Source organism: Passer domesticus, chromosome 26, assembly GCF_036417665.1.
Source record: "Passer domesticus isolate bPasDom1 chromosome 26, bPasDom1.hap1, whole genome shotgun sequence".
Classification (NCBI taxonomy): Eukaryota; Metazoa; Chordata; class Aves; order Passeriformes; family Passeridae; genus Passer; species Passer domesticus.
In genome coordinates this window covers 4,037,805-4,061,814 of record NC_087499.1, presented here as the reverse complement: position 1 = coordinate 4,061,814, position 24,010 = coordinate 4,037,805, and the positions used below count along the sequence as shown (strand labels likewise).

General features: G+C 52.5%; 1 protein-coding gene and 1 long non-coding RNA gene across 2 annotated transcripts; both read right to left on the bottom strand.

The window, feature by feature from the left end:
* Positions 1-7,993: 7,993 nt before the first annotated feature.
* On the bottom strand, positions 7,994-15,305 carry LOC135286415 (uncharacterized). Its single transcript, XR_010350737.1, has 3 exons — positions 15,047-15,305; positions 13,709-13,848; positions 7,994-11,902 (listed from the first exon to the last, which is right to left on the bottom strand). It is a non-coding gene; the product is annotated as an uncharacterized LOC135286415 (long non-coding RNA).
* A 529-nt stretch (positions 15,306-15,834) lies between these two features.
* On the bottom strand, positions 15,835-19,558 carry LOC135286316 (N-acetylmuramoyl-L-alanine amidase-like). Its single transcript, XM_064399431.1, is given in 5 exon segments — positions 15,835-16,210; positions 17,129-17,339; positions 18,210-18,630; positions 18,632-19,068; positions 19,321-19,558. Coding segments are annotated over 5 exon segments (1,650 nt in total). The 5' UTR covers positions 19,526-19,558.
* Positions 19,559-24,010: the final 4,452 nt, after the last annotated feature.

The following is a 24,010-nucleotide window of genomic DNA, read 5'->3' as shown; positions in this document are numbered from 1 at the left end:
AGAAAAGAGATAAAGGAGACAAAGAGAGAGAAAGAGGGGAGGGGAATATAGCTGCCAACGGAGAGACTAAAATCCTCGTGGTCCAGCCAATAGATCCATCTTGTCACATCAGGGAGAATCTCAAAGTCTTTAACTCAGGGGTCTATTATAGTGCTCCACCGAGGGGGGAACAGGTGAAAGACAATAGAGAATAAGTCCGTAGAGAACAAGTACAGACAGTACAGCTTGGGGCCCATTGTTTCAGGACTGGTTTCTATGGGAAACCAGTTTTGGTCCACCGAACACACCTGCAGGCAACGCTTGGCAAACATCCCGCTTCTGTCAGGCCAGCAGCCCGTGTCAGAATTACAGGGGTCTCAGTCTCAGTCCTTGGGAGGGGGCTTCAATCTCCGTCTGTCACAGTGGTCGTGAGGCAGATGAGGGATTTTCCATAGGGGATCACCAGAGTTACCTCAGAAAGTTCATTTGGTCAAGAGGTGGAGCAATTCCTGGGCTAGTGTGATGAGCGGGGATTGTGAAGCAGGTGTAAGCCAGCAGAGCAAGCCGCTCCTGGCCAGGCCCTGCTCGAAGCCGTGTACCATGGCGGCACAGCAAACAGCTGCAAACAATCACCCGGCGAGCATCCACCTCAACCAGGCCAGAACTCCAGCCAGGGTCTCCAGGGTCTTGGTCTCTGTCCTTGTGATGGTCGTGAGGCAAATGAGAGAAACTTCAGACCCTCTCTTACAGGGACTCCCTCAGCCCCCCTCCCCAGCTGTCCTGGCTCTCCCTAACCCATGACTCACCTCGAACCTCCCATCCTACTTTTCCCAGTCCCTATACACCTTATTTCCATGACCTTGGGACTGGTCTGAATCCTCATTCCTGTGCTCTGGATCCATCCCCTTGCACCCCCAACCCCGGTACTGACATCCCCTGCACGTACGTCTCCACACCAAGTCCTCCTGAACCCCCTTATATGGCACCAGGATCCCTATCCTGCACCCTTATCCTCCACTAATACCCCACTGCACTCCCTTTCCTGGCCATCCCATTGTCACCAGTCCCCAGCCTTCCCCTTTTCCTTGACTCTGGGACCTGGATCCTTGTTTCTGCCTTTCCCGGCCTCCAGATCCCCTGTTCTTTCACACTGATGACTTCCAGGTCATCTATTTCCAGGTAACCTGGGTTTCCCCACCCTGTGACTCCCCTTTCCTTGAACCTGGGGAATACTGGACAGCCTTTCCTGGGCACAAGAACACCCTGGAATCCCCGCTACAAGACCCTGCACCCCCTTGTGAGAAACAACGCTCACTTGTAAAATTTTAAAGGTCTATTAAACCTTAACAAAACGCAACAAAAGACTGAATAAGGGAAAAGGACAGCACTTGAGAGCATATGATTATCTCCTGTGTGCTCATCTACAAAATGGCTGCTCCCCATTTTATACCCCTGGGGGGTTGCATCAGCCAACCCTGCCCCCTCCCAAAGTCTGTCAGTCAACCCTTCTTTGCCGCCCATTGGTGGAGACTGCTTTCTTGCAGCTCAATTGGAGAGTCGAGTGTTGTCATGGCATGTCCCCCCCAGCAACAAGCCTTCCCTATTCCCTACTGCCCCATCCAAGGGGCACATGTACTTGCCCTCCCTCCACAAGTCTTTCACAACCAAGGCTGTCTGGCGGCAACAATACTGAGGGGGGGAAGGGGACTATGGGGGGAACAGAGGATGTCTAGACAACAAATACACACAATAACATAATTATACATTAATAACATATACATAATATTAATCTCTTAATTGCAAGAGCCAACTATTGTGTTACTCGTCTACAACACCCTTGAAACCGTCTTCCCCAGTAATGTGTACACTGTGCACTCCCTTATCCTGCGCCAATCCCCCCTGGCACCCTCTTTCCCACCCATCCAAGCTCTCCCCACCCCCAGCCCCCCCTTTTCTTGGCTCTGGGACCCCCAGACCTCCTAAGTCCCTGTGTTCCCCCAGTTCTTCACTCCCTGCACCTCCTGGGGTGAGGCTGGGAATGTGGGAAGTGGGAATTTGGGACACGAATTTGGAACTGTGGGACACCGGGATGGGGTTTCTCCTTCCCCTCCTCACCATCCTGTGCTTCCCAGAGCCAGAATCCGGCTGGCATCTCAAGGTAGTGTTGGGTCACTGTGTCTGTCATCACTGCCAGCATCATCATCCTAATCCAATTTGGTGTCCTTGTAACACCCTGAGTTGGGTTGGAAAGGCGGCACAGCAGCATTCTGAAGATCCCTCGCCGTATGTGGTGGTCCCACTTCAGGTTTTCCGTCCTTGTTCAAGCCCCACGAGTTGCCAGCCCAGCCCCACAGATCCGATCCCTGCCCCATGTATCCTCATCACAACCCAACAGATCCCATCCCATTCCCACAGACCCCTGTCAGAGACTGAAATGTTATAATTTATGACTTAAACATTTTCATAAAGGACTTTTGCCTGTTATAGCAAAATTATTACAAAAGCTGCAGAGATGATCACCACACCCTGAGTATGCCTCCTGACTTAAGCCCTATGGCAGCTCACTCATGAAGATAAGATAAAGAACAACTCAGGGCTGGGGACATTCACAGAGCACAAGCTCAGGGTAGAGATCATAGCCCCAGGGCTATAAGCTGTCAGACTGGAACAGACCCTTTTACCATAGTGATATAAGGAACTGTCCCAGATTGCAAGGTAAGATATATTCTATTTGCCATCTGTTAGAGGTGTGGCAGTTATCTTCTGTTAATTGGGAAGTTTATCTCTTCCACAACCAATCCTCTCTCTAGGGAGACATCTGCTGTTCATGGGCCATTGAATGTCACTGCATGACTGATAAGAACTGCAGCAACCCATTGTGAGACGCTCTGCCCAGAGGGAGCGGCCAAGCATTCCTACCTGGATATAATATGAGATTCTGGGGTAGCAAGAACAGCCTTTCCACTGGGCTCCCAGAGGAGCAGCTGCTCTCTTCCACTGGATCTTCAGAGGAAGACTACACCCTTCTACATGATCACTGCTTCAACAGAACCACATCTGCCACTCCAGGAGGACTGCAGCAACCATTTCAATTAGACTGCTACCAACACCCTGACCCACAGGGTGTCAGGTTGTATTCTTACTCTGTCAGTGTTGTTTTGTTTTACTGCACTGTTTATTTCATTTTTATTTTCTTCCCTAATAAAGAACTGTTATTCCTGCTCTTATATCTTTGTCTGAGAGCCTCCCTTAATTTTAAATTTATAGCAATTTAGAGAGAGTGGTTTACATTTTCCATTTCAGGGGAGGCTTCTGCCTTCCTTAGCAGACACCTGTCTTTTCAAACCAAGACAGGAACTTATAATTAAATTTATAATTTGCTGTATAGTCAAGTATGTTAAAAAAAGATAGTTCTTGCTTTATCACAAGAGGACTTTGCTTCTTTGCTACCACAAACAAGACTTTGTGTATTCGTTTAAAACTGATAAGCAAGAAAAAATTGGATCTGTAGTTTGGACTATGGCCAGAAGCCTTGGAAAACAACCATCTACCCAGAGAGCATATGCAAGGATTAGGGTCATCCAAAGTGCACCCCGAGGAAGACTGCTTTTACCCCATTTACTTCATCTGATGACCCCTGCCCAAGACTAGCAGAAGATAGTACTTATGCACAAAGGGATAAGAAGCTCACAAGGACTAAAGCTCCAGAGAGACATCTCGCACAGAAAAATGTGCTGGGACAAAACCTTGGTCTCCCTGTCCCCTTCTCATTGCTCATATTGTGGTGCTGTGTGAAATGTCTTGGACACAGAACAACAAATCCAGCAAGTCCTTCTCTCCCAGCATATTTTGCTGAACGAAAGCTCCATAGACAGTTTGGATTTGGCGAAACAAAAAGGATATGAGTGTACCTAAAGCTGAGGAGAAACCGTATGTAGCACACTGTGGGTGCTTGAAGTACATACAGGGAAAAAGGCAAAGCTGAATGCCATCAGTGGGCTTCAGTCCTGTCTGGAACACATAAGGTGAAGAATAAAGTGGCAGAGCGTTGGGCTTGTTTGCACAGTGAACAGAATTGCAAAAGTCCAGCAACAGCTCATTCTCAATTTAAGTCTGCTGAGAATGCTCTTGTTGCTTGAAAAATAACATAAAGCCATTAGACTTTATCACAAAATGTGGAGATTAGCTCTTTTTTACACTCTCAGTGTTGCAGAGTCTATGATAACCAAGTCCATAGATCACCTAGAAGCACATGTCAAAACAGATGTTCTTTACATACCCCTTCTCCAAGCAGCCCTGAAACTGCACACAACACACTGCATCTCTGTACTTTCTTTCTCAGATAAATATGCCATCACTTTTTCCACTCTCGCAGCTCCGTTGCCAACTGTCAGCAGATGCTGTTACGGAAAAAAGCTCTGTAAGTCAAAACAAGTGCAGGGCTGTGTCGGGGTCCGCTGTTACTTGTCTCTACCCCAACACGGGAAAAGGTGGTTCTGGGCAGGCCGTGCTTTGAAGAAGGAGTCTGGACTCTTGCTTTTCGGTCTTCAGTTGCATTTATTGTTTCTTATCTACAAAGATTTTCTGTCTGTCCAGCCGAGGTCTGATCAGCAAGACAGCCAAGGGCACTCTCTCCCGCCCACGGGGCGGTTGTCTCTTTTATAGTGAAAACTATGTATAAGATATTTACCTTCTATTTCCAATACTTTTTCATCCTTGTTAGCAAGTGCACCTTCACCATGAACCAATCCACACGTGCCAACATCATCCTGAACATGGATACCAGGGAGAAGAAAGAAGAAGGACAGGGCACGCCCAAATCCCTCCATCTTAGAACCCCTGACCCCCATGTACAGGATTCCAAACCCCCCTGTACAAGGTTCAAAACCCCCCTGTACAGTGCTCCAAAATTTTTTCCTTTCACCCTGTGATTGCTACTACTATGCTACTTAAACTTTTGTGACCTGTAATTCTTCATATAAGGTTGGCAATTTGCTCCATGAATTAAGATCGAATTTCCAGGTGTCTTTGGCTTCCTGCCAGGGTCTCTGAGCCCCTGCCAGGGCTTTGAGCCATCCAGGGCATCCAGAGAGATGTCCTGGGTTCCGACAGGGCTGCACCATCCGCTTGCTACATATAAGTCACATCAAACTGACCAGTGCACTGGGTCCTTTCGCTCTCCACTGCAACTATCATTGTGTTGTCTGGATCTTGGAGCCTAGGTGAAAGCGCAGCTGTTTCTACAGAGGGCCAAAAGAAAAATTGATAGCAGCAAAAAGAGCTGTCCTTAAGATTCTTGCTTAAGACGTGAATTCAGCAGGCAAGAAAGTACCAGCCACCAGTTTTTTGCAAGTCTTTACGCTACATGGGGGGAGCTGGACTCGAGCAACTGGGACACGTGATGGGATATCCACTGCTTCCAGTGCCCACTCCTGGTGCTCCCAGTGCCTCACCTCAGTGCTCCCAGTTCTCTTCAGAGCTCCCTGTAGGACTCCCTGGTTCCCCTTCCTGCCCCCAATTTCAACCAGTGCTCCCAGCTGACTCTCAGTTCCCTCCTGGTGGACTCAGTGTTGCTCTCCACCATCCCTGTCTCACCCCAGTGCTTCCAGTGCCATCCCCATGTCACTCCCAAACTGTCCCCAGCCCAGCTCCCTCCACATCTTTTCAATCTCTCTCATGTCTTTGGCTCACCCCAAACTGACTCCAGCTCGTTTGGATTCATTGAGGCCAGAGCAAAGGGGAATTTCTGTGGAAGATGCAGAACCCCTGTCAGCACCAAAATTCCCAATGTTTCACCCACTGTCCCAAGGCAACACCTAAACCCATCTTCTCCCACCTAAAACCCAGCTTTTCCCACCACCAACTCTGGGAAATAATGTGTGCCAAGGACCCAAATCCTGGACACGGCACCAAAGTGGAGACACAAAACTTCCTGCAGAGCCCAACCTCCTAATCCTGCAGCTGCTTTGGCCGTTCCCAACCTGGAGACAACCCAAGATCACCCGGAGCACAGAGATGGGGCACGAGGACACCCCAAAACTCTCAGACCCCCTGGGGGAGGTGGGGAGTACAGACACCAAGACCCTCCACGCCTGCAGGTGATGAAGAGGTGTCTGCAGTGGTCCCTCAACCCTGATGGGATCCCCCCAAGTTCAAACCCCCACATGGCTCCCCCTGAATTTTCTTGACCAGTATTTATTGATTGGGCTTTTCCTAATTTTCCTTTGTTTCCAGGAAAGGTTTCTCCATGGTGACTAATAACCCACCTTTCTCCCACCCCCGTGTTATGACTTAAGAATTCATCCAGATGCGTCACAAATGACCTCCACTTCTTTCAAACAGGAAAAGATGCCACCTTTTCCCTGCTCTGGTCTGTCCTCACAGGGAGAACTTTGATGTCTGCGCCAAGGGCTGTGCAGCCACTTTGGGGTGGAGCAGGGGCTGAGATGGGTGGGTGAGGAACAGAGATCCTCCCACCTTTGCAGAACTTGCTCTGCCCGTCCCAAACGCACACTTCAGTCGTTTTGACCCATTTAACCATTTCTCCAGTCTCCTACACCATTCAGTATCAGCCACTGTTAGAAAATCTTGCTGTTTTCAATGGCTGCAGCTTTAGATAAGAAAGTTCAACATGGCAAAAGTTTGGAGTGCTGAAGACAGTAGGTATTTCCTGTGTGTTCCATACCTTTTCTAAAAGGCTATTTGTATCTGGATGTTTAGACACTTTTTTAGACAGTGAGTTGCATTTATCATCTGAAGATGTAAAAATCTTAATCTCCACAGCACACCCATAGGCCACATTCATCCCACTCAGCTAATCCCAGAGCAATGCCTGCCCTCTGCCTGAAGCCCCCAGTCCCAGCACAGTTTAGGCTGTTCTAATTCAGCACTGCCAGTCACACCCTGATAGACTGAAGTGCCTGCAGTCCATTTCTTGAGGCTCAAAACTAACAGGAAGTTCTCAGCTTTAATTTTCAGCTGGTTTAGCCCTGAAGCAGGTCACCAGAGTCACGTAAATCCCCAGAAATGTCCCAAGGAAGGCCAAATTGCCCAGCCAAGGCTGTGCCAGTGGTGTGGAAGTGGTGACTTCCGCTGTCCCAAGAGCAGCCCTGGGACTGCAGCCTGAGATCCCTGAGGAGCCACATTTCCTCAGGAGCAGGAGCAGCAGCCTGATGGATGTTTAAAACTTGAGCAATTCAGATGGTTCTTTCCTGTGCCCCCATGATAGCCTTCAAAAAGGAGCAAACCCACTGATTTCAAGATATGAAAGATCCCTGCAGGAGGAACTCAACACAAGCTCCCAGATGTGTCCCCAGTAATTCCCTCACTGTAGTCAACAGAGCTTTAGGAGAGCACCCAGAGCCGCTGTGCTCATGGCAGGTGACCACAGCTCAGTTGGCTGTGAGACTGTGTGTGGTGGGTCCCAGGCTCCCATTCTGGACAGCCCAGTGCTGTGGCAGCTTGTGGTGGGTCACAGTGGCCACAGACTTGGCTGCTTGCCCACAGGTCTGTCTTGTTCCAGAATTCACAACAAAATCTCTTTTTCCCACCCTGTCAGTGAGAGCAATGTCCCAGCACCTGCTGCAAGGTTAAAATCTCCATGCCCAGGATTTGTGCCAGGGACAAGGGGACACTCAGCCTCCTCCAGGCAGCATGTCCTGCTCTGTTAAACATCACAGCTGATGTCATTCTGGGGCTGGAGCAGCAGCAAGTTCAGGCTGAGGAGAAAGTTCTTATTGGAATCACAGAATCACAGAATAATGAGGTTGGAAGAGTCCGAGAATCCTTGGACTTCGCACTGGTGTTCCTAGTAACACCCAGAAGGTCATGGTTTGGTTACCAGGGGAAGAATCATTAGCACCTGGTGGGTTTGATGCCTTAGGATTTTAGCTTTTATATTTTTCATGTATTTGTGAACCTGCAATTCTTTAGTGTATAAGTCTAAATTCCATATTCAGTGTGAGCTGCTGTTTCCCCATTTTGGTCAGATACAACAATTCCTCTCTAGGCCTGGGAATCAAGGACACCTCACTGCCTCAGGCCCCAAGAGGTGTAAACAAAAGTGAGTTGGGGGGAAAGAAACTTGGGGTAAATGACTTCATTACCTGAAGCTGTAATTGGAAGATTAACCCCCAATATGCAAATGGACTGAACTTATAAAAGTGTGAAAACGCATGACCCACTGTACATTTTTGGCTGTAGCCCCTCGGGGGGCTTCATCTGCCTGAAATACACCTGAAGGCCCTTCAATAAATCCAACCGCTTTTTATTCCCTTAATTTTGTATGGCCTCTGTTTTTAGGTGGCCCTGGAAAAGGCATCAGGTTAATACAATGCTAATTTTTAAAAACCCATTTGTCTATGGAACTTATTCTGTAGGAAAAAGAACTGGAAAGCAACCATCCCAGTTGTGGCAACTTTTACCAGTTCAAGTATAACTTTGGGGTTGCCAACTACCTGAGACCACCAAAGAGACCCCTAGGACAGAAGAATCCGTGCATAAAAGGAAGAGAAAAAAATCTTAATGATTTTGGGGAAAATTGTTATCATATGTATGTTTACTCCAGGAAAATAAATGAATATGTATATAAAATAGAGTATAGAAACAGAAGCAGTTTCTATAATCAGTGTGTACTTGGTGGAGTTACATCCCACACATCCAGCCAAATAAAGAAAGCCTGCTTTCTGCAGGAAAACATGTTCCTCAAACATAAAACTAAAATGCACAAAAAAGAAAATGCTCACAAAATGTCACTAAACTGTTTCCAAGCCACCAAAATACATTAAGTGGAATCAGACAGTTTAATTTAAACAGAATGTGACAGGCTCCTTATCTTTGCTTTGCAAAGAACAACAAGTACAGTATGTCCACTGTCCTGGTTTGAAAAGACAGGTGTCTGCTAAGGAAGGCAGGAGCCTCCCTTGAAATGGAAAATGTAAACCCCCTCCCTCTGAATTATTATAATTTTGAAATTAAGAGGCTCTCAGGCAAAGATATGGGAGCACGAATAACAGTTCTTTTCTAGGAAAATTAAAAATACAAATGCAATGGTACAAACAAACAAAAAAATCCTCTGACAGAGTCAGAACACGACCTGACTCCCTGTGGGTCACGGTGGTGGTAGCAGTCCTATTAAATGTGGCTGCAGTGCACCTGCAGTGCCAGGTGTGGTTCTGTTGAAGCAGTGATCCTGTAGAAGGGTGTAGTTTTCCTCTGAAGGTCCAGTGGTGGTGTAAATGGGCTCAGACTTCCTTGGGAATCCAGTATAGGAGAAAGTTGCTCCTGCAGGAATCCAAGGGGAAAAGGCTGATCTGTTGTTCCAAAATCTCAGATGATATCCAGGCAGGAATGCTTGGCTCCTCCCTATGGGTGGAGCATCTCACAATGGGATGCTGTAATTTTTATCAGTCATGCAGTGAGACTCAAGGGCCCATGAACAGAAGATATTTCCTGGAGGGAGGATTGGTTGTGGAAGAGATAAAGAAAACTGCCCAATTAATAGAAGATAACTGCCCTTCCTCTAACACATGGGAATAGAATACACACCCCAGCTACATCTTTCAACCTAACATACCCCCTAATGACAATTCCTTTTGGAATAACACATTCCTCAACATCCCTTGAAGCTGGGAATTTGTGCTAAATACAGACAGGTTAGGGAGCCCTGACAAGCAGGCTCTGATGTCAGAAAATGTCTTGATGTGTGGACAGGAGCTGCACCACTCACTGTAAAGTGAAATGAGTCTTGGGTGGGTCCCAGGGAACTCTGATCCCTGCAGAACCTCATCTGACATGGATGGACCAACCCAGATGCACTGGGATCACAGATCACTGCACTTCCAACTGCCAGGTCAAACATCACCTCATCACCTTCCTACTGAATGCTTATCACTGTTTGCTGTGAATGACAGGAGAAGTGGCTGGGGAGAAGCAGCAAATTGGTATTTACTGACTTTCTGAATTATTGAAAGGAAATACAATCAATTGTCACATTAACATTTATTGCTAATTCTACGCAATTAAGTAATTTCATTAAATGTAGTACTTACCATGCCCATAAAGACATTTCCTTCAGAGGAAAAGGAGGGTGCTTCAAACTGTGCCATAGATGAGCCCTCATTTAAGCAAGGCTTCTACAGTTTCCTCTCTCTAAACCATGACAAATTCACAATTGACTTTTTTTTCAAACCTTTCATGACAGTTCACTTGTGCACTGTGAGTCCCACTTTAAAAAGCTTTTAAAGAGATTGTTTTATCTGCAATGACTTTGTGCCTGTAATCAGAAAATATTTTAAATTGTTCTATTAACCATTACTGCCCTCAAAGTGGGTTTTCCTGAGAAGAATAGAAGCTCAAACATTCAGACGTGAGCAGGCTGCTTCCCCTGGAGAAATCAGAGCAAACACAGAGTTCAGATCTGGGATTTGAGGAGTCCCAGCTGACTGGAAGCTGGCAAATGTTGTCCCGATTTTCAAGGGCAAGGAGGATCCCAGACACTACAGACCTGTCAGTCTCACTCTGACACTCAATAAAATCATGGAAAATTTGTTCTGAGAAGTATTGAAAAACACCTGGAGGACAATGCAGGCACGAGCCAGAGTCAGCACGGCTTCATGAGGGGAAAGTCCTGCTTGTGAAATCTGATTTCCTTCTGTGACAGGGGAACCCACTTGGTTGATCCAGGAAAGCCAGTAGATGGAATCTTTCTGGATTTCATCAAAGCTTTTGATACTGTGTCTCCTAGAATGCTTCTAGACAAAGTGTCCAGCACACAGCTGGATAAACACATTGTGGAATGGGTGTGCAACCGGCTCATGGGTCAGGCACTGAGGGTGGCAGTGACTGGGGTGACAGCACTCTGGCAGTGGTCACCAGAGGGTTCTGCAGGGCTCCATTGGCAGCCCTGGCTCTCCAACGTCTTTGTTAACAACATAAACACAGGACTTGAAGGGATAATCAATAAATTTACTGATGACACCAAAATGTCGCCTGCCTGGAGGGCAGAGAAGCTCTGCAGAGAGACCTCCCAAATAGAGATGGGCAATCACCAACAGTGCAGAGTTTAACAAGGGGAGGGTCAGATTCTGCCCCTGCGATGGGCACCCCTGGCTTGGCGTATGGACAGGGGAAGGAGGGGCTGCAGGGCAGCTGCAGGGAGGGACCTGGGAGTCCTGGCCAAGGGCAAGTTGAACATGAGTCAGCAGTGCCCTGGCAGTCCAAAGTGCCACACTGTCCTGGGGGCAGCAGGCCCAGCATCCTGGCCTCTGGGCCGGGGAGGGGATTGTCACACTCTGCTCTGCACTGGGGTGGCCTCACCTTGAGTGATACCACAATATAAAAAAGACATAAAACCATTGCAGAGTGTCCAGAGGAGGTCACAAGGATGGGGAAGGGTCTCAAGGGGCTCTGTGACAAACTGCTGAGGACAGTTGATTTGTTCAGCTGGAGAAGAGGAGACTCAGGTCAGACATCACTGAGCTCTTCAACATCTTCCTGAGGGGCAGTGCAGGGGCCAGCACCAATCTCTTCACTCATGAGCAGGGACAGGACTCAAGGAAATGGCTGGAGCTGAGTCAGGGGAGAATAGGTTGGATATCAGGAGAAAGTTTTTCACCTAGAGGGGGGTTGAGCACTGGAACAGGGTCCCCAGGGAAGTGGTACCAGCCCCAAGTTTGTCTTGGGACAGGAAGCATTTGGACAATGCTCTGAGGCCCACGGTGGAATTGTTGTGGTGTTCTGTGCAGGCCAGGAGTTGGACTCAATGATCCTGATGAGTCCCTTTCAACTCAGCACATTCTGTGCTGCTCTGAAATTACTTCAGCATCCAGTATTCAGCTTTCACTCCAGAATAAAGCAGTTTCAGCCTGGCGAACACAGGCATTCCACCCCTCCTAAGTACAGCACCTACAATATTCCTTAATTTCTTTGGAAGAGAGAAGGAAGGAAGGAAGGAAGGAAGGAAGGAAGGAAGGAAGGAAGGAAGGAAGGAAGGAAGGAAGGAAGGAAGGAAGGAAGGAAGGAAGGAAGGAAGGAAGGAAGGAAGGAAGGAAGGAAGGAAGGAAGGAAGGAAGGAAGGAAGGAAGGAAGGAAGGAAGGAAGGAAGGAAGGAAGGAAGGAAGGAAGGAAGGAAGGAAGGAAGGAAGGAAGGAAGGAAGGAAGGAAGGAAGGAAGGAAGGAAGGAAGGAAGGAAGGAAGGAAGGAAGGAAGGAAGGAAGGAAGGAAGGAAGGAAGGAAGGAAGGAAGGAAGGAAGGAAGGAAGGAAGGAAGGAAGGAAGGAAGGAAGGAAGGAAGGAAGGAAGGAAGGAAGGAAGGAAGGAAGGAAGGAAGGAAGGAAGGAAGGAAGGAAGGAAGGAAGGAAGGAAGGAAGGAAGGAAGGAAGGAAGGAAGGAAGGAAGGAAGGAAGGAAGGAAGGAAGGAAGGAAGGAAGGAAGGAAGGAAGGAAGGAAGGAAGGAAGGAAGGAAGGAAGGAAGGAAGGAAGGAAGGAAGGAAGGAAGGAAGGAAGGAAGGAAGGAAGGAAGGAAGGAAGGAAGGAAGGAAGGAAGGAAGGAAGGAAGGAAGGAAGGAAGGAAGGAAGGAAGGAAGGAAGGAAGGAAGGAAGGAAGGAAGGAAGGAAGGAAGGAAGGAAGGAAGGAAGGAAGGAAGGAAGGAAGGAAGGAAGGAAGGAAGGAAGGAAGGAAGGAAGGAAGGAAGGAAGGAAGGAAGGAAGGAAGGAAGGAAGGAAGGAAGGAAGGAAGGAAGGAAGGAAGGAAGGAAGGAAGGAGGAAGGAAGGAAGGAAGGAAGAAGGAAGGAAGAAAGGAAGGAAGAAAGGAAGGAAGAAAGAAGAAGAAAGAAAGAAAGAAAGAAAGAAAGAAAGAAAGAAAGAAAGAAAGAAAGAAAGAAAGAAAGAAAGAAAGAAAGAAAGAAACTGCATTTAAGTGTCACTGTAACAATTCCATGCCCTTCCTGACTGGCTGCTTGTAAGGGAGCCATTTACAGAGCAGCTTGGCAGGGGCTGTGGCTTGTCCTGGCCATGGGAGGGGACAGAACAGGCTGTGGATGCCCTCCGTGCCCCTGTCACTCATGGGGGATGTAGCAGTGATGGGGAACAGGTGGCCTGGTCATGCCACCAGGACTGCCAGGATGGGGCACAGGTGGCCATGGAGGCGCCACTGTGGGTGTTGTGACAGCAGGGCACACATGGCCTTGGAGATGCCACTGTGGGTATGGTGACACCAAGGGATGTGTGTGGCCTTGGAGGTGCCACCGCAGGTCCTGCGGTGCTCATGGAGATGCCACCAGGGGACAGGTGGCCATGGGGTGGCAATGCCAGTAGGTGTGGCAGTGTGACAGCGACAGGCCCATGTGTAGGGCCAGGCTGGGGTGGCCCCGTGCCTGCCCTGTGCGTGGCCTCACTGGTACTGAGCCAGTTTGGCTGGGTCTCAGTGCTGGTGCTGCAGAGCCTGGCCCGGTGCCACTGTCAGTGCCAGACCTGGCACTGGCAACATTGGGACAGGGACATGTGGGGTGGGCAGAGACCCTGGGGATAGGGGAGACTGGGCATCCTGGGGGGCTGTGTCAGGCCAACACCTTCCACCCCACACTCCAAAATTCATCACCCCCCACCCATCGTCATCATCACCCCAAAAGTCATCACCCCCTGCAATCCCAAAAGTCATCACCCCCCACCTATCACTTCAAAATTCCCCCCACCCCTCACCACCACTCTTCCACCCCTGTACTCCCCTCACCTGCCCCATCCTGTGCCCCCAGCACTGCCCTGGCTCTGCTGTCGCTGTGTCGCCTCCTCCTGTCCTTGGAATGCAGGTCCTGCTGCAGGGGTGGTCTCGTCCCCTCGTGTCCCCCTCGGGTCCCCTCCACCCTTGGGCGCCTTGGAGGGGGCGAAAAGCCCCATTTAGAACAGGGACCCGCATGCGCTGGCCTTGGGGACACCCCTGTCGCTAGCCCTGTTGCCGTCGGTGCCAGGGTAGCTGTAGGAGCGTTTCCAGCCCTGCAGCCGCTCCCAGCGGCGGCTCCCGGGGACCTCCCGCCCCTTTCGGGGTCGCTGCCCGTCGACCCCCGGGGGCAGTCGCGGTGAGCCATTTGTAGTTCTTCAGTAGGGCGGGGGGTCGGGGGTGGCCGGGCGGGGGGGTTGGGGGTGGCCGGGCAGGCTTCCACCTCCATCTGTTGGTGGGAGAGTAGAGTTCGGGGGGTCTACAGGGTAGCTGTGGGGGCACTGGGATGAGGGGAGTCACTCTGGGGGGCCCAGGGGATAAATTTGGAAGTGGTGGGATGGGGGAAGTAATTTTGTGAGCTGGAATTGTGGGTGGTGGGATGGGGGAAAATAATTTTGGGGGGTTCATGGGCTGGATTTGGGGTTAGTGGGATGTGGGGAGGCATTTTGGGGGTCCCTGGGCGGGCGTGGGTGGGGTTGGGATGGGGAGAATCACTGAGGGGAGCCCAGGGGCTGGACTTGGGCGTCGTGGGGTGGGCATCCCCAACCTGGCATCCCCACTTTGAGGGGTGCCCAGTTTTTGGGGTTTTATCTCCCTGGGATACCCCTGCCCATCCAGGGGACCCACATTTTTGGGCTCTTCTGCCCACTCAGGGGGTCTCCAGCCAGTGGGTGCCCACACCAGCCCCTCAAACCCCCACCCCTGCCGGGGACAGGGTGCCAGGTGATGAATGTCCTGCCATCCCTGTGCCGTGGGCGCAGGCGGGACCAGAGGCATTTCCGTCGCACCCCGGCCGCGCTTCCCCTGCGCCCCGCCCTGCACCCTGGGGACCCCCTGATCCCTCCTCTGTCACCGGCTCAGCGCGGGGGGCGCGGTGGCACCGCAGGACCCCCTCTCTGTGACATCCCCGAGGTGGGGATGCGCTTTTCGTCACCACCACCCACCAATTTGTCACCAGCGCCCGCCAATTTGTCACCAGCGCCCCAAAGCGGGGAGTGGCCCACAGCCTACAAGGGGGGGTGACAGCATTTTGGGGTCTCCCCAAGCTACTTCCAGCCCGCTGCATCCCCCCGAAGATGCCGCGCGACCCTGTATCCCCCACGCTGTCCCGGCCACAGCGTGTCCCGAGGGTACCTTGGGGGCTTTGGGGACTGTCCCCACCGCCCCGTCCCCACGGTACATCCGCTGCTGCTCCCGCGCTCGGTCCCCGTTCCTGTCGCGGCTTCCCCATGTGACCGGGCAGGAATTACAGTCACCCCGTCACCTCCTCCTCCTTCTCCGCCGCTGCCTCGGGAGGTGATGCCGCTGCTCCCGCTGGGGACGCGTTGGCGACACTCGGAGGACACCGCGGGTCGCCTCGCGAACAGACTGCAGGGTCACGGTGGCTCCTAGAGTCCCCCTGATATGACAGCTGGGGAGGCCCGGAATGCTGCAGGTGCCAGTTTGGGGACTGGGTACTCGTTTGGGGGCGGGGGGGCAGTGTGGGGTCTCCAGGGTGGCTTCCGAAGTCCCCTCCCATCACCCCAAAGTCTGTGCCTCAGTTTCCCCCTTGCTCTGCAGGGACCACCTGGAACTGATGTCCTGGAATTTGATTTATTTTGGGGGGTTTTGAGGTTGGAGCTACTGGGATGGGCTGGTGGGCCAGTGGGCTGGGTCAGGGTGTGGCTGGGCCAGTGGTCATCTGGGCTGGGGGCTGTCCAGGCTGGGGGGCTGCAGACCAGAGTCCAGCTGGGATCCATGGGTCTGGTGTTCACCTGGACCAATGTCCAGCTGGGATGCATCAGACCAACATCTGCTGGACCTGTGTCCATCCAGACTGGGCTGGTGTCCATCTGGACTGCTGTCCAACCTCTCCTGCCTCCATCCAGCCCAGGCTCCCCGGCTGGGGCTGCTCCTCACTGCAGAGTGGACAAGACCCACGGTCAGTCACAAGATGACCCTAAACCCCTTCCCACCAACCCCACCAGGCCACCCACCCCAAGTCCCCGTGCCACTGGTGTCCCCTGGAAGCCAGGCCAGCTCTGGATCTCCTGGAAGAGGGCATTGCCGGGGCAGTCAGTGTGGCCGAGCTGGCGGTGGCCGTGCAGGATGAAGTCCGGCCGGACGTGGCCAAAGCGGATGGCGCAGGGCAGGAGCTCATCCCGCACCAGGGCCAGTGTGTCGGGGTCTGGCAGGGTGGCCGTGAAGTCCCCAACGATGCCAACGCCGAAGCCTTGGGTGTTGTAGCCCTTGGTGTGGGCACCCACCCAGTGCCACCCCCGGCCTTCGTACAGGTACCCATCTGAGCCCACCACAAAGCTGCAAGGACATGATGGCAGTGAGGGGACAGTGGTGGGGACTGTGGGGGGGCAATGGTTGGGGCTGCAAAGGGACAGGGATGGGGATAGTGGAGACACAATGATGGGGACAATGAGGGGACAGTGGTGGGGGCTATGGGGGCTTATGGGGACAGAAGGGGAAATGGGAATGGAGACTGTGGGTCAGCAGGGATGGGGACTGTGAGGGAACAGTGTTGGGGACTGGAAAGGGACAGGGATGGGGACTGTGGGGGTTATGAGGACAGTGTGGGGACAGGGATGGGGACTGGGAGGGGACAGTGGTGGGGACCATGAAGGGACAGTGGTGGGGATTGCAGGGGGACAATGATGGGGACTGCAAGGGGACAGTGGTAAGGACCATGGAGGGGCAGTTATGGGGACCATGAAGGGACAGTGGTAGGGACTGTGGGGGGACAATGGCAGGGGCCATGGGGGGACAGTGATGGGGACTGTGAGAGGACACTGGTGGAGTCTGTGAGAGGACAACAACATGGACTGCAGGGGGACAGTGATGGGGACCACAGGGGATGACAGTGACCATGGGGGTAGACGGTAGACAGTGACCATGGGGAGAAAATGACCGACCCCATAGAGGGTGGCAGGAACCAGTGGAGGTGATAGTGCCCACAGGGGTACAATGACAGAGCTCATGGGAGGTGGCAGGGATTGTGAGAGTGACAATGCCCACAGGAGTACAATGACAGGAACCAGGGGGGTGACAGGGACTGTGGTGGGTGGCAGGGACTGAAGGAGATGATGGGGACCACAGGGGATGACATGGCCCTGGGAAGGTGGGAACCAATGGAGGTGACAGTCCCCACAGAGGTACAATGACCGCTCCCACAGGGGGTGCCAGGGCCCATGGCAGGTGCCATCACCCCAGGGCGGTAACAGTGACCTGTAGCCAATGTCGTCCCAGCCGCGGGTGTCCTGGTGGAAGCGCTGCATGTCCCTCATGGCGCGGGCGCAGGCGCTGAAGGTCCGGCAGGGCCGCGATGGCTCCAGGGTGTGGTGCAGGAACACCGACCCCAGCGGGGGCTGCAGCGGGGCTGGGGTGCCCCGGTAGGGACGGGCACCCCACAGGCAGCGCGGCATGATGGCCGGGCACTCTGTGGGGACAACAGGGTGGTGTTCCCTGAGATCCTGGGGACATGGCAGAGGCCATGGGGGGACATGGGACTTGATGGGGACACAGTAGAGTCTGCATGGGGACAAGGGTCTTGATGGGCCCTTGGGGACATGGTGGTGTCCACATGGGGACATGGGAGCCCTTGGGGACATGGTAGAGCCCACCAGAGGACGAGGGTCTTGGTGGGGACACAGTAGAGTCCACGTAGGGACAAGGGGCTCTATGGGCCCCTGGGGACATGGCAGAGGCCATATGGGTACAAAGAGCTCCTTGGGGACATGGTAGAATCCACCAGGGAATGAAGGACTTGACAGGTGCTTGGAAACATGGCAGAGGCCATGTGGGGACATGAGGCTTGAAGGTGACACAGTAGAGTTCACCAGGGAACAAGGGGATCCTTGGAGATGTGGTGGTGTCCATGTGGGGACAAGGAGCTGGATATGTCCCCTGAGCCACTGGGGACATGGCAGAGATCATGTGGGGACAAGGGTTTGGATATGTTGCCTGAGCTATTGGGGACATGGCAGAGGCTGTGTGGATACACAGGGGGTGACAACGCCCATTTAGGGGGTAACAATTCCTGCTTGAGGGGTGACACCCCCGTTTAGGGGGTAACAATCCCTGTCTGGGAGATGACAACTACTGCTTAGTAGTGACAACTATGGGGGTGACAACTCCATCTGGGGGGGACAACACCTATTTGAGCAGTGTCAATCCATATTTGGGAGGTCACAATGCCCATTTGTGCAGTGGCAATCCCTGTTTAGGGGGTGACAACCCCTGTCTGGGAGGTGACAACTCCAGTTGGGGAGGTGTAAACCCCATTTACGAGATGCCATCCCACCCGTACCCACGTAGCGCTCGCTGAACTCCCGCGACGCCCTATGAGCCACGGCTGCCACTTCCTGTGTCCCCACGTCCCTCAGGAGCTCCGAGGTGGGCGACAGCGTCCTCAGCAGCTCCAAAACCGCCGCCACCTCCTTCTCCAGCCGTCCCTGTCCCGCCAGTGCCCCAAAATCCCGGCGCCGGTAACTGCTGGGGGGTCTCCCTGCTTCCGAGCCATTCCCGGTCCCGTAGTAGTCTCGAAGCAGTTCGGCCACCGGGAGGGGTCCCCGGGCCAGCCGTGCCCCCAGGACTGCCCCATCCATGGCCCCGATGGCCACAGGGTCGGGGACAGGGGACGGGGGACCCCTCAAGGTGTAATTTTGGGGGTTCTCCACATCGTCCCAGCAACCACTGGGTCCCAACGCGGTGATGTTGTTGTCACCCCCCCTGCGCCAGCAGGAAGGATGTCCCCAAAGCCTCGGTGATGGTGACAGCCAGGAGGGGGTCGGCAGGCGGGTTGAGGGTGGGGAGGGGTTGCCCAAACCCGCCGGATCTCAGCCCAGCCTCAATGCCGGCCAGGAGGGGACCGAGGGCCACCGTGGAGCCATCGGGGGCCAGCACCGCCCCCAGCTCCGGTGTCGCCGGGTCGTGGTGGAGGAGCTTGGTCAGGAGCTGCCACTGGCCCGGGGTGAGAGCCGGGGGGCGTTCGGGGGTCTCGAGGGGCTCGCCCAGCACCGCCCGGCACCCCGGGGTGCTGCAGGCTCCCAGACCCCTCCCCAAAGCTGCGGCGGTGCCGGGGGAGCCGCCCCGGGCCGGGGACTCGAGGGCATCCAGGATGTCGACCACCGAATCCATGTGGCGTGGGGGGACAGTTGGGAACACAGCTGGGGACACGCCTGGGAGGACGGGGGCGTGGTGAGGGGGGTTAAAGGGTGGGGAGGGGGTTGGAGGAGGGGGAGACACCCAAAAATGTACCACAAGCAAGGGGAGGGCACCAAAATAGGGGGAAAGGACCCAAAAGAGGGGGAAAGGACTCAAAAGAGGGAGGAGCAGACCCAAAAGAGAGGGGAATGATCCAAAATCAGAGATAAAAATGGTGTCCTGGGGTGTTGTGGGATGTTGTGGTGTGTCCTTACCTGTGCCAGGGTGGGCACAGACGCTCAGTGCCAGAAGCAGCCATGGGAACATCCTGCAGGACATGGTGACACCTTGAAGGACACGGAGACAGCCTGTGGAACAGGGGGACACCCTGCAGGATACGAGGACACCCTGTGGGACACAGGGACCTCCTGCGGGACACGGCCCCGGGGCCTTGGGGACTTTGACCCCACAGGGACACATGGGGGAGGGACAGGGACACAGGGAAAGGGACAGGGAGACAGGGAAAGGGACAGGGACACACGGGGGTGATGGGGACATACAGAGAGGAGGGGACACAATGCCACCAGGATACAATGTCGCCACACCTGTGGGGATGCTGCCACCATGACATGTCAGTGCATGAAGCCACCAGGATGTGTCAGGGGACGCTGTCACCAGGCCATGTGACTCCCCAGGTGACACTGACTCCTTGTTCTGTCCCCAGCCTGTTCCTAGAGGCAGTTGGTGTCCCCTGAGTGCAGTGGCTCTGGGACACCCTAGTGGCTGTCACCTGCTTCTGGGCCACTTGTCACCAGCTGAACAAGTTCCCTGTCCTGCTCTAGTGGGTGGTGACATTCAGCTGGGACATCGTGATGGTGACAGTAGGGGCATGGTGGCAGTGCTTTGTCATGGCTGAGATAAAGGTGCTGGTGGCACTCTGGTGGCACTGACACTGTCCCAGTTCATGACCCCACTCATGTCCATCTCCCTCCATGTCCCCATCCATGTCCATGTCCCCTCATGTCCCCATCCATGAAGGGGATGTCCACATCCATGTCCATGTCCCCCATGTCCCCATCCATGGGGCAGCTCTCGGTGTCCCCAGCAGGTCACGCTGTCCAGTGCAGCCCGTGCCAGCGGTCACTGCACACTCGGGGCAGGCTGGGCTGGACGGAGGGTGGGACACAAATCCACCCCTGGGACTGGGCTCTGTCCCTGCCTCTGGGGCCCAGCCCTGCTGGGAGCGCCTTGGGCAGGGCACGGGGCTGCTGCTGGCCCAGGGGGACAGGCCTTGCCCCCCTGACAGCTGCCCGGGCACCTCTGATCTCTGTCCCACATCCCTGTGCCTCCTGTCCCTGCTAGTCCCTGCCACCTTCACTCCCTCCATCAAAGCCCCTCTCAACCTCTTCATGGTGACCTCTGGAAAGAAAGAAAGAATGAAGGAAGGAAAGGAAGTGTAGTCGGTTGATCCTGTCTGGGTGCCAGGCACCCACCAAAGCTGTTCTCTCACTCCACTCCAGAGATGGGCAGGAGAGAGAAAATAGAATGGAGGCTTCATAGATTGAGATAAGGACTGGGACAGATCACTCAGCAGATACCATCATGGGCAAAACACATTTGAAATTAGAGACATTAATTGAATTTATTGCTATCAAAATCAGAGCAGAATAGTGAGAAGTAAAATAAAGCTTTAAAAAAACTTTATGCCCATCCCTCCCTCCTTCCCAGCTCTACATCCTCCCCCAGTGGGTGCAGGGAGATAGGGAACTGGGGTTCTGGTCAGTTCATCATAGGTTGTTTCTCCCACTACTCGTGGAGAGGAGTTGTTCCCCTGCTGCAGTGTGGGGTCCCTCCTGGAGACACTTCTCCATGAACTTCTCCAAGGTGAGCTCATTTCAGGGACAGCAGTTCTTCACAAACTGCTGCAGCGTGGCTCACTCTTCCACGGGCTCACAAGTCCTACCAGGACCCTGCTCCAAGCGTGGACTCCTCTCTCCAGGGTTTGCAGGTCCCTGTCAGGTCCCTGTTCCAGCACAGGTTTCTCGTGGGGTCACAGCCCCACTCAGGCACTCCCTGCTCTGGCATGGGCTCCTCCAGGCACTGCAGGTGCATCTCTGCTCTTCGTGCCCTTTGTGGACTGCAGGACCCGGCTGCCTCCCCAGGGACTGCCCCAGGGAATCTCAGGGCAATCAGCTCCACACCTGGAGCAGCTCCTGCCCCTCCTCCTGCCCTGCCCTGGGGTGTGCAGAGTTGTTCTTCTCACATGTTCTCACCCTGCTCTTCCCTGGTCACAGTTACACAATCACCAGTTTTCTTTTTCTTAAATCTCTTATACCAAAGGTGTTACCACCATTTCTAACTGGCCCAGCCTTGGCCGGTGGCCAGTCCCTCCTGGAGCTGGCTGGCGTTGACTCTGTGGGACATGAAGGAGCAGCTGCTTCCATCACCCTCTCACAGAAGGTGCTCCTAGACTCCCCCCTTACCAAAGCCTGGTCATGCAAATCTAGTATAAATATGGTAAGGTTTTTATAACCATTATTAATTGTTATTATTTATATTATTGCTATTGTTGCTGTTAATGTTACAGTTATTATTATTATTATTAATATTTTAATTCTTTTTTACTCTATACTAATAGTGGCTATAGTAGAACTTGAAACCAAAGTTCTTAATTGCAAGTAGAAGTTATAATTTTGGCAGCTGCTTACCCTGCCCTGTTCTGTGTCATTACTGTGTGTGAAGCTGCCAGGGTTCCTTATTTCCCTGGTTTGGGAAAATCGATGGCATTGCTCACATGTCAGAAAGAGGGCTTGTTCCAATCAAATGGAACAATCCTTGGATATATGGAAATTAGGAAGTAGAATCCCAGTTTTGACCATGGGCACCTGGATGGGAATGATGGTTCTTTTCCATAGTAGGGAAAGGGTGGAGCCCCAGTGTTTTGAAGGCAGATGAGAGGTGGCCCCCAGGAAGTTAAGGCCAGCAACACATCTGTCCTTAAAGCTCTCACCGAGGAGCAATCCTTGGTTATACAGATTTGGGAGGTAGATGTAGCCATGATATTTTTGAAAAATCGTCTGCTAGGATTTTTCCTGTCCTGAGGAGCTGAGAGCCTCAGGAAAGAAATGTAAACAATAACTATCTGCTGCTGTGGAATGCAACAGGTGCATCTTCCATTGGTCCATGTGGATTGTTTTCAATTAGTGACCAATCACAGCCACCCGTGCCAAGACTGTGAGCAGTCACAAGATTTTATTATTCTGTTCTGTTCTGTTCTTGGTTTTTGTAGCCTTCTGATCTGTCTTCTCTCTCTGTTATTTTAGTATAGTTTTAATGTAGTATTTTAGTATATTATATAACATAATAAATCAGCCTTCTGAGCAAAATAGAGTCAAGCCTCGTGTCCTCACACATGGGTGGTTTGCCGCAACAGGTAGAATCCCAATTTTGACCATGGGCATATTGTGAAAAAGAAGGACAGTTCTTTTCCATAGGAAGAAAAGCATGGAGCCCCAGTGTTTTGGTGGCAGATCAGAGATAGGCCCCAGGAGGCCAAGTCAGCCAGACTCATCTGTCCTGGCACCTTTAGTGACAGAGCAATCCTTTGACAGAAGAAATTTTGGAGCCAGAATCTTAATTTTGGCCATGGGCCCCTGGAGGAGAAGGAGAGCTTTGTTCCATAGGAAAGAATGCATATAGCCCCAGTGCTCCAGGGGCAGATGAGAAGCAGCCCTCAACATGCCAAGGTCAGCAGGACCTGTCAGGTGGTCCCCAGCAGGCCATGACCTGTTCCATGTTCCCATGGCTCCATGGGATCCCTGAGTGTCACAAAGGTGTCCTTGGTTCCACAGCACCCAGCAGTGTCACAATGGACTCCATGATTCCATGGGGATCTGTAGTAGCACAATGGTCTCCTTGCATCCATGGGGCCTCTCAGAATCACACGGGTCCCTTGGTTCCATGGGCCCAGCAGTGGCCTGATGACCCACTTGGATCAAATTCCAAAATTACAGGGCTCCCAAGCAAAAATGTAGGAATAGGAATAACAGTTCTTTGGTATAAAATACATAGAGAACAGAACAGAACAAACACCAACATGCTAACAGAAGTTTTCCACCTGCTAAGCACAAATGATCATGGGATACTCCATTCCTTATCCCTCCCCCAGACAGGTCTGAGGAATAAACCTTGTGTGAGCCCACCAGGTGCAGAGGATTTTTCCTTTGACAACATGGGGGATGCTCTGGGGGGCTCTTGGGAGACTGAAATATTGTGGTTCATGGCTTAAACTTTGTCAGGAAGGACTTTTTGCCCATTATGGCAGCGTGTCCAGAGGAGGGCAATGAGGCTAGTGAGGGGTTTGGAACACAAGCCCTATGAGAAATGACTGAGGGAGCTGGGGATGTTTAGCCTGGAGAAAAGGAGACTTAGAGGCAACCTTATCACTCTCTACAGCTTCCTGGAAGGTGGTTGTAGTCAGGTGGCGGTTGTCTCTTTCTCCAAGCAGTAGCGGACAGAACAAGAGGACACAGTCTCAAGCTGTGTCAAGGGAAATATAGACTGGATATCAGGAAAAAGTTTTTTACTGAAAGAGTGATAAAGTTCTGGAACAGCTGCCTGGGGAGGTGGTGGAGTCACTGTCCCTGGATGTGTTTAAAGAAAGACTGGATATGGCACTGGATGCCATGGCTTAGTTGAGGTGTTTAGGGCATGGGTTGGACTCAATGATTTGAAGGTCTCTTCCAACATAGTCATTCTGTGAATTCTGTGAACTGTGTAAAGAAGCTGCAACCACCCAAGGTCGCCCCTCCCTGAATGTGCCTCTTGAGAGGAATTTTTGGGCTGTGAGTTGAGCTGAGGAACCTTGAGATAAGGGAAACATGACTCTTGTCCAGTGATCTCAAGTGTAGGGAGAAGTAAACAAGGCTGAGAGAGAAGAATGAATCCACCAGAATGCCAAGACCA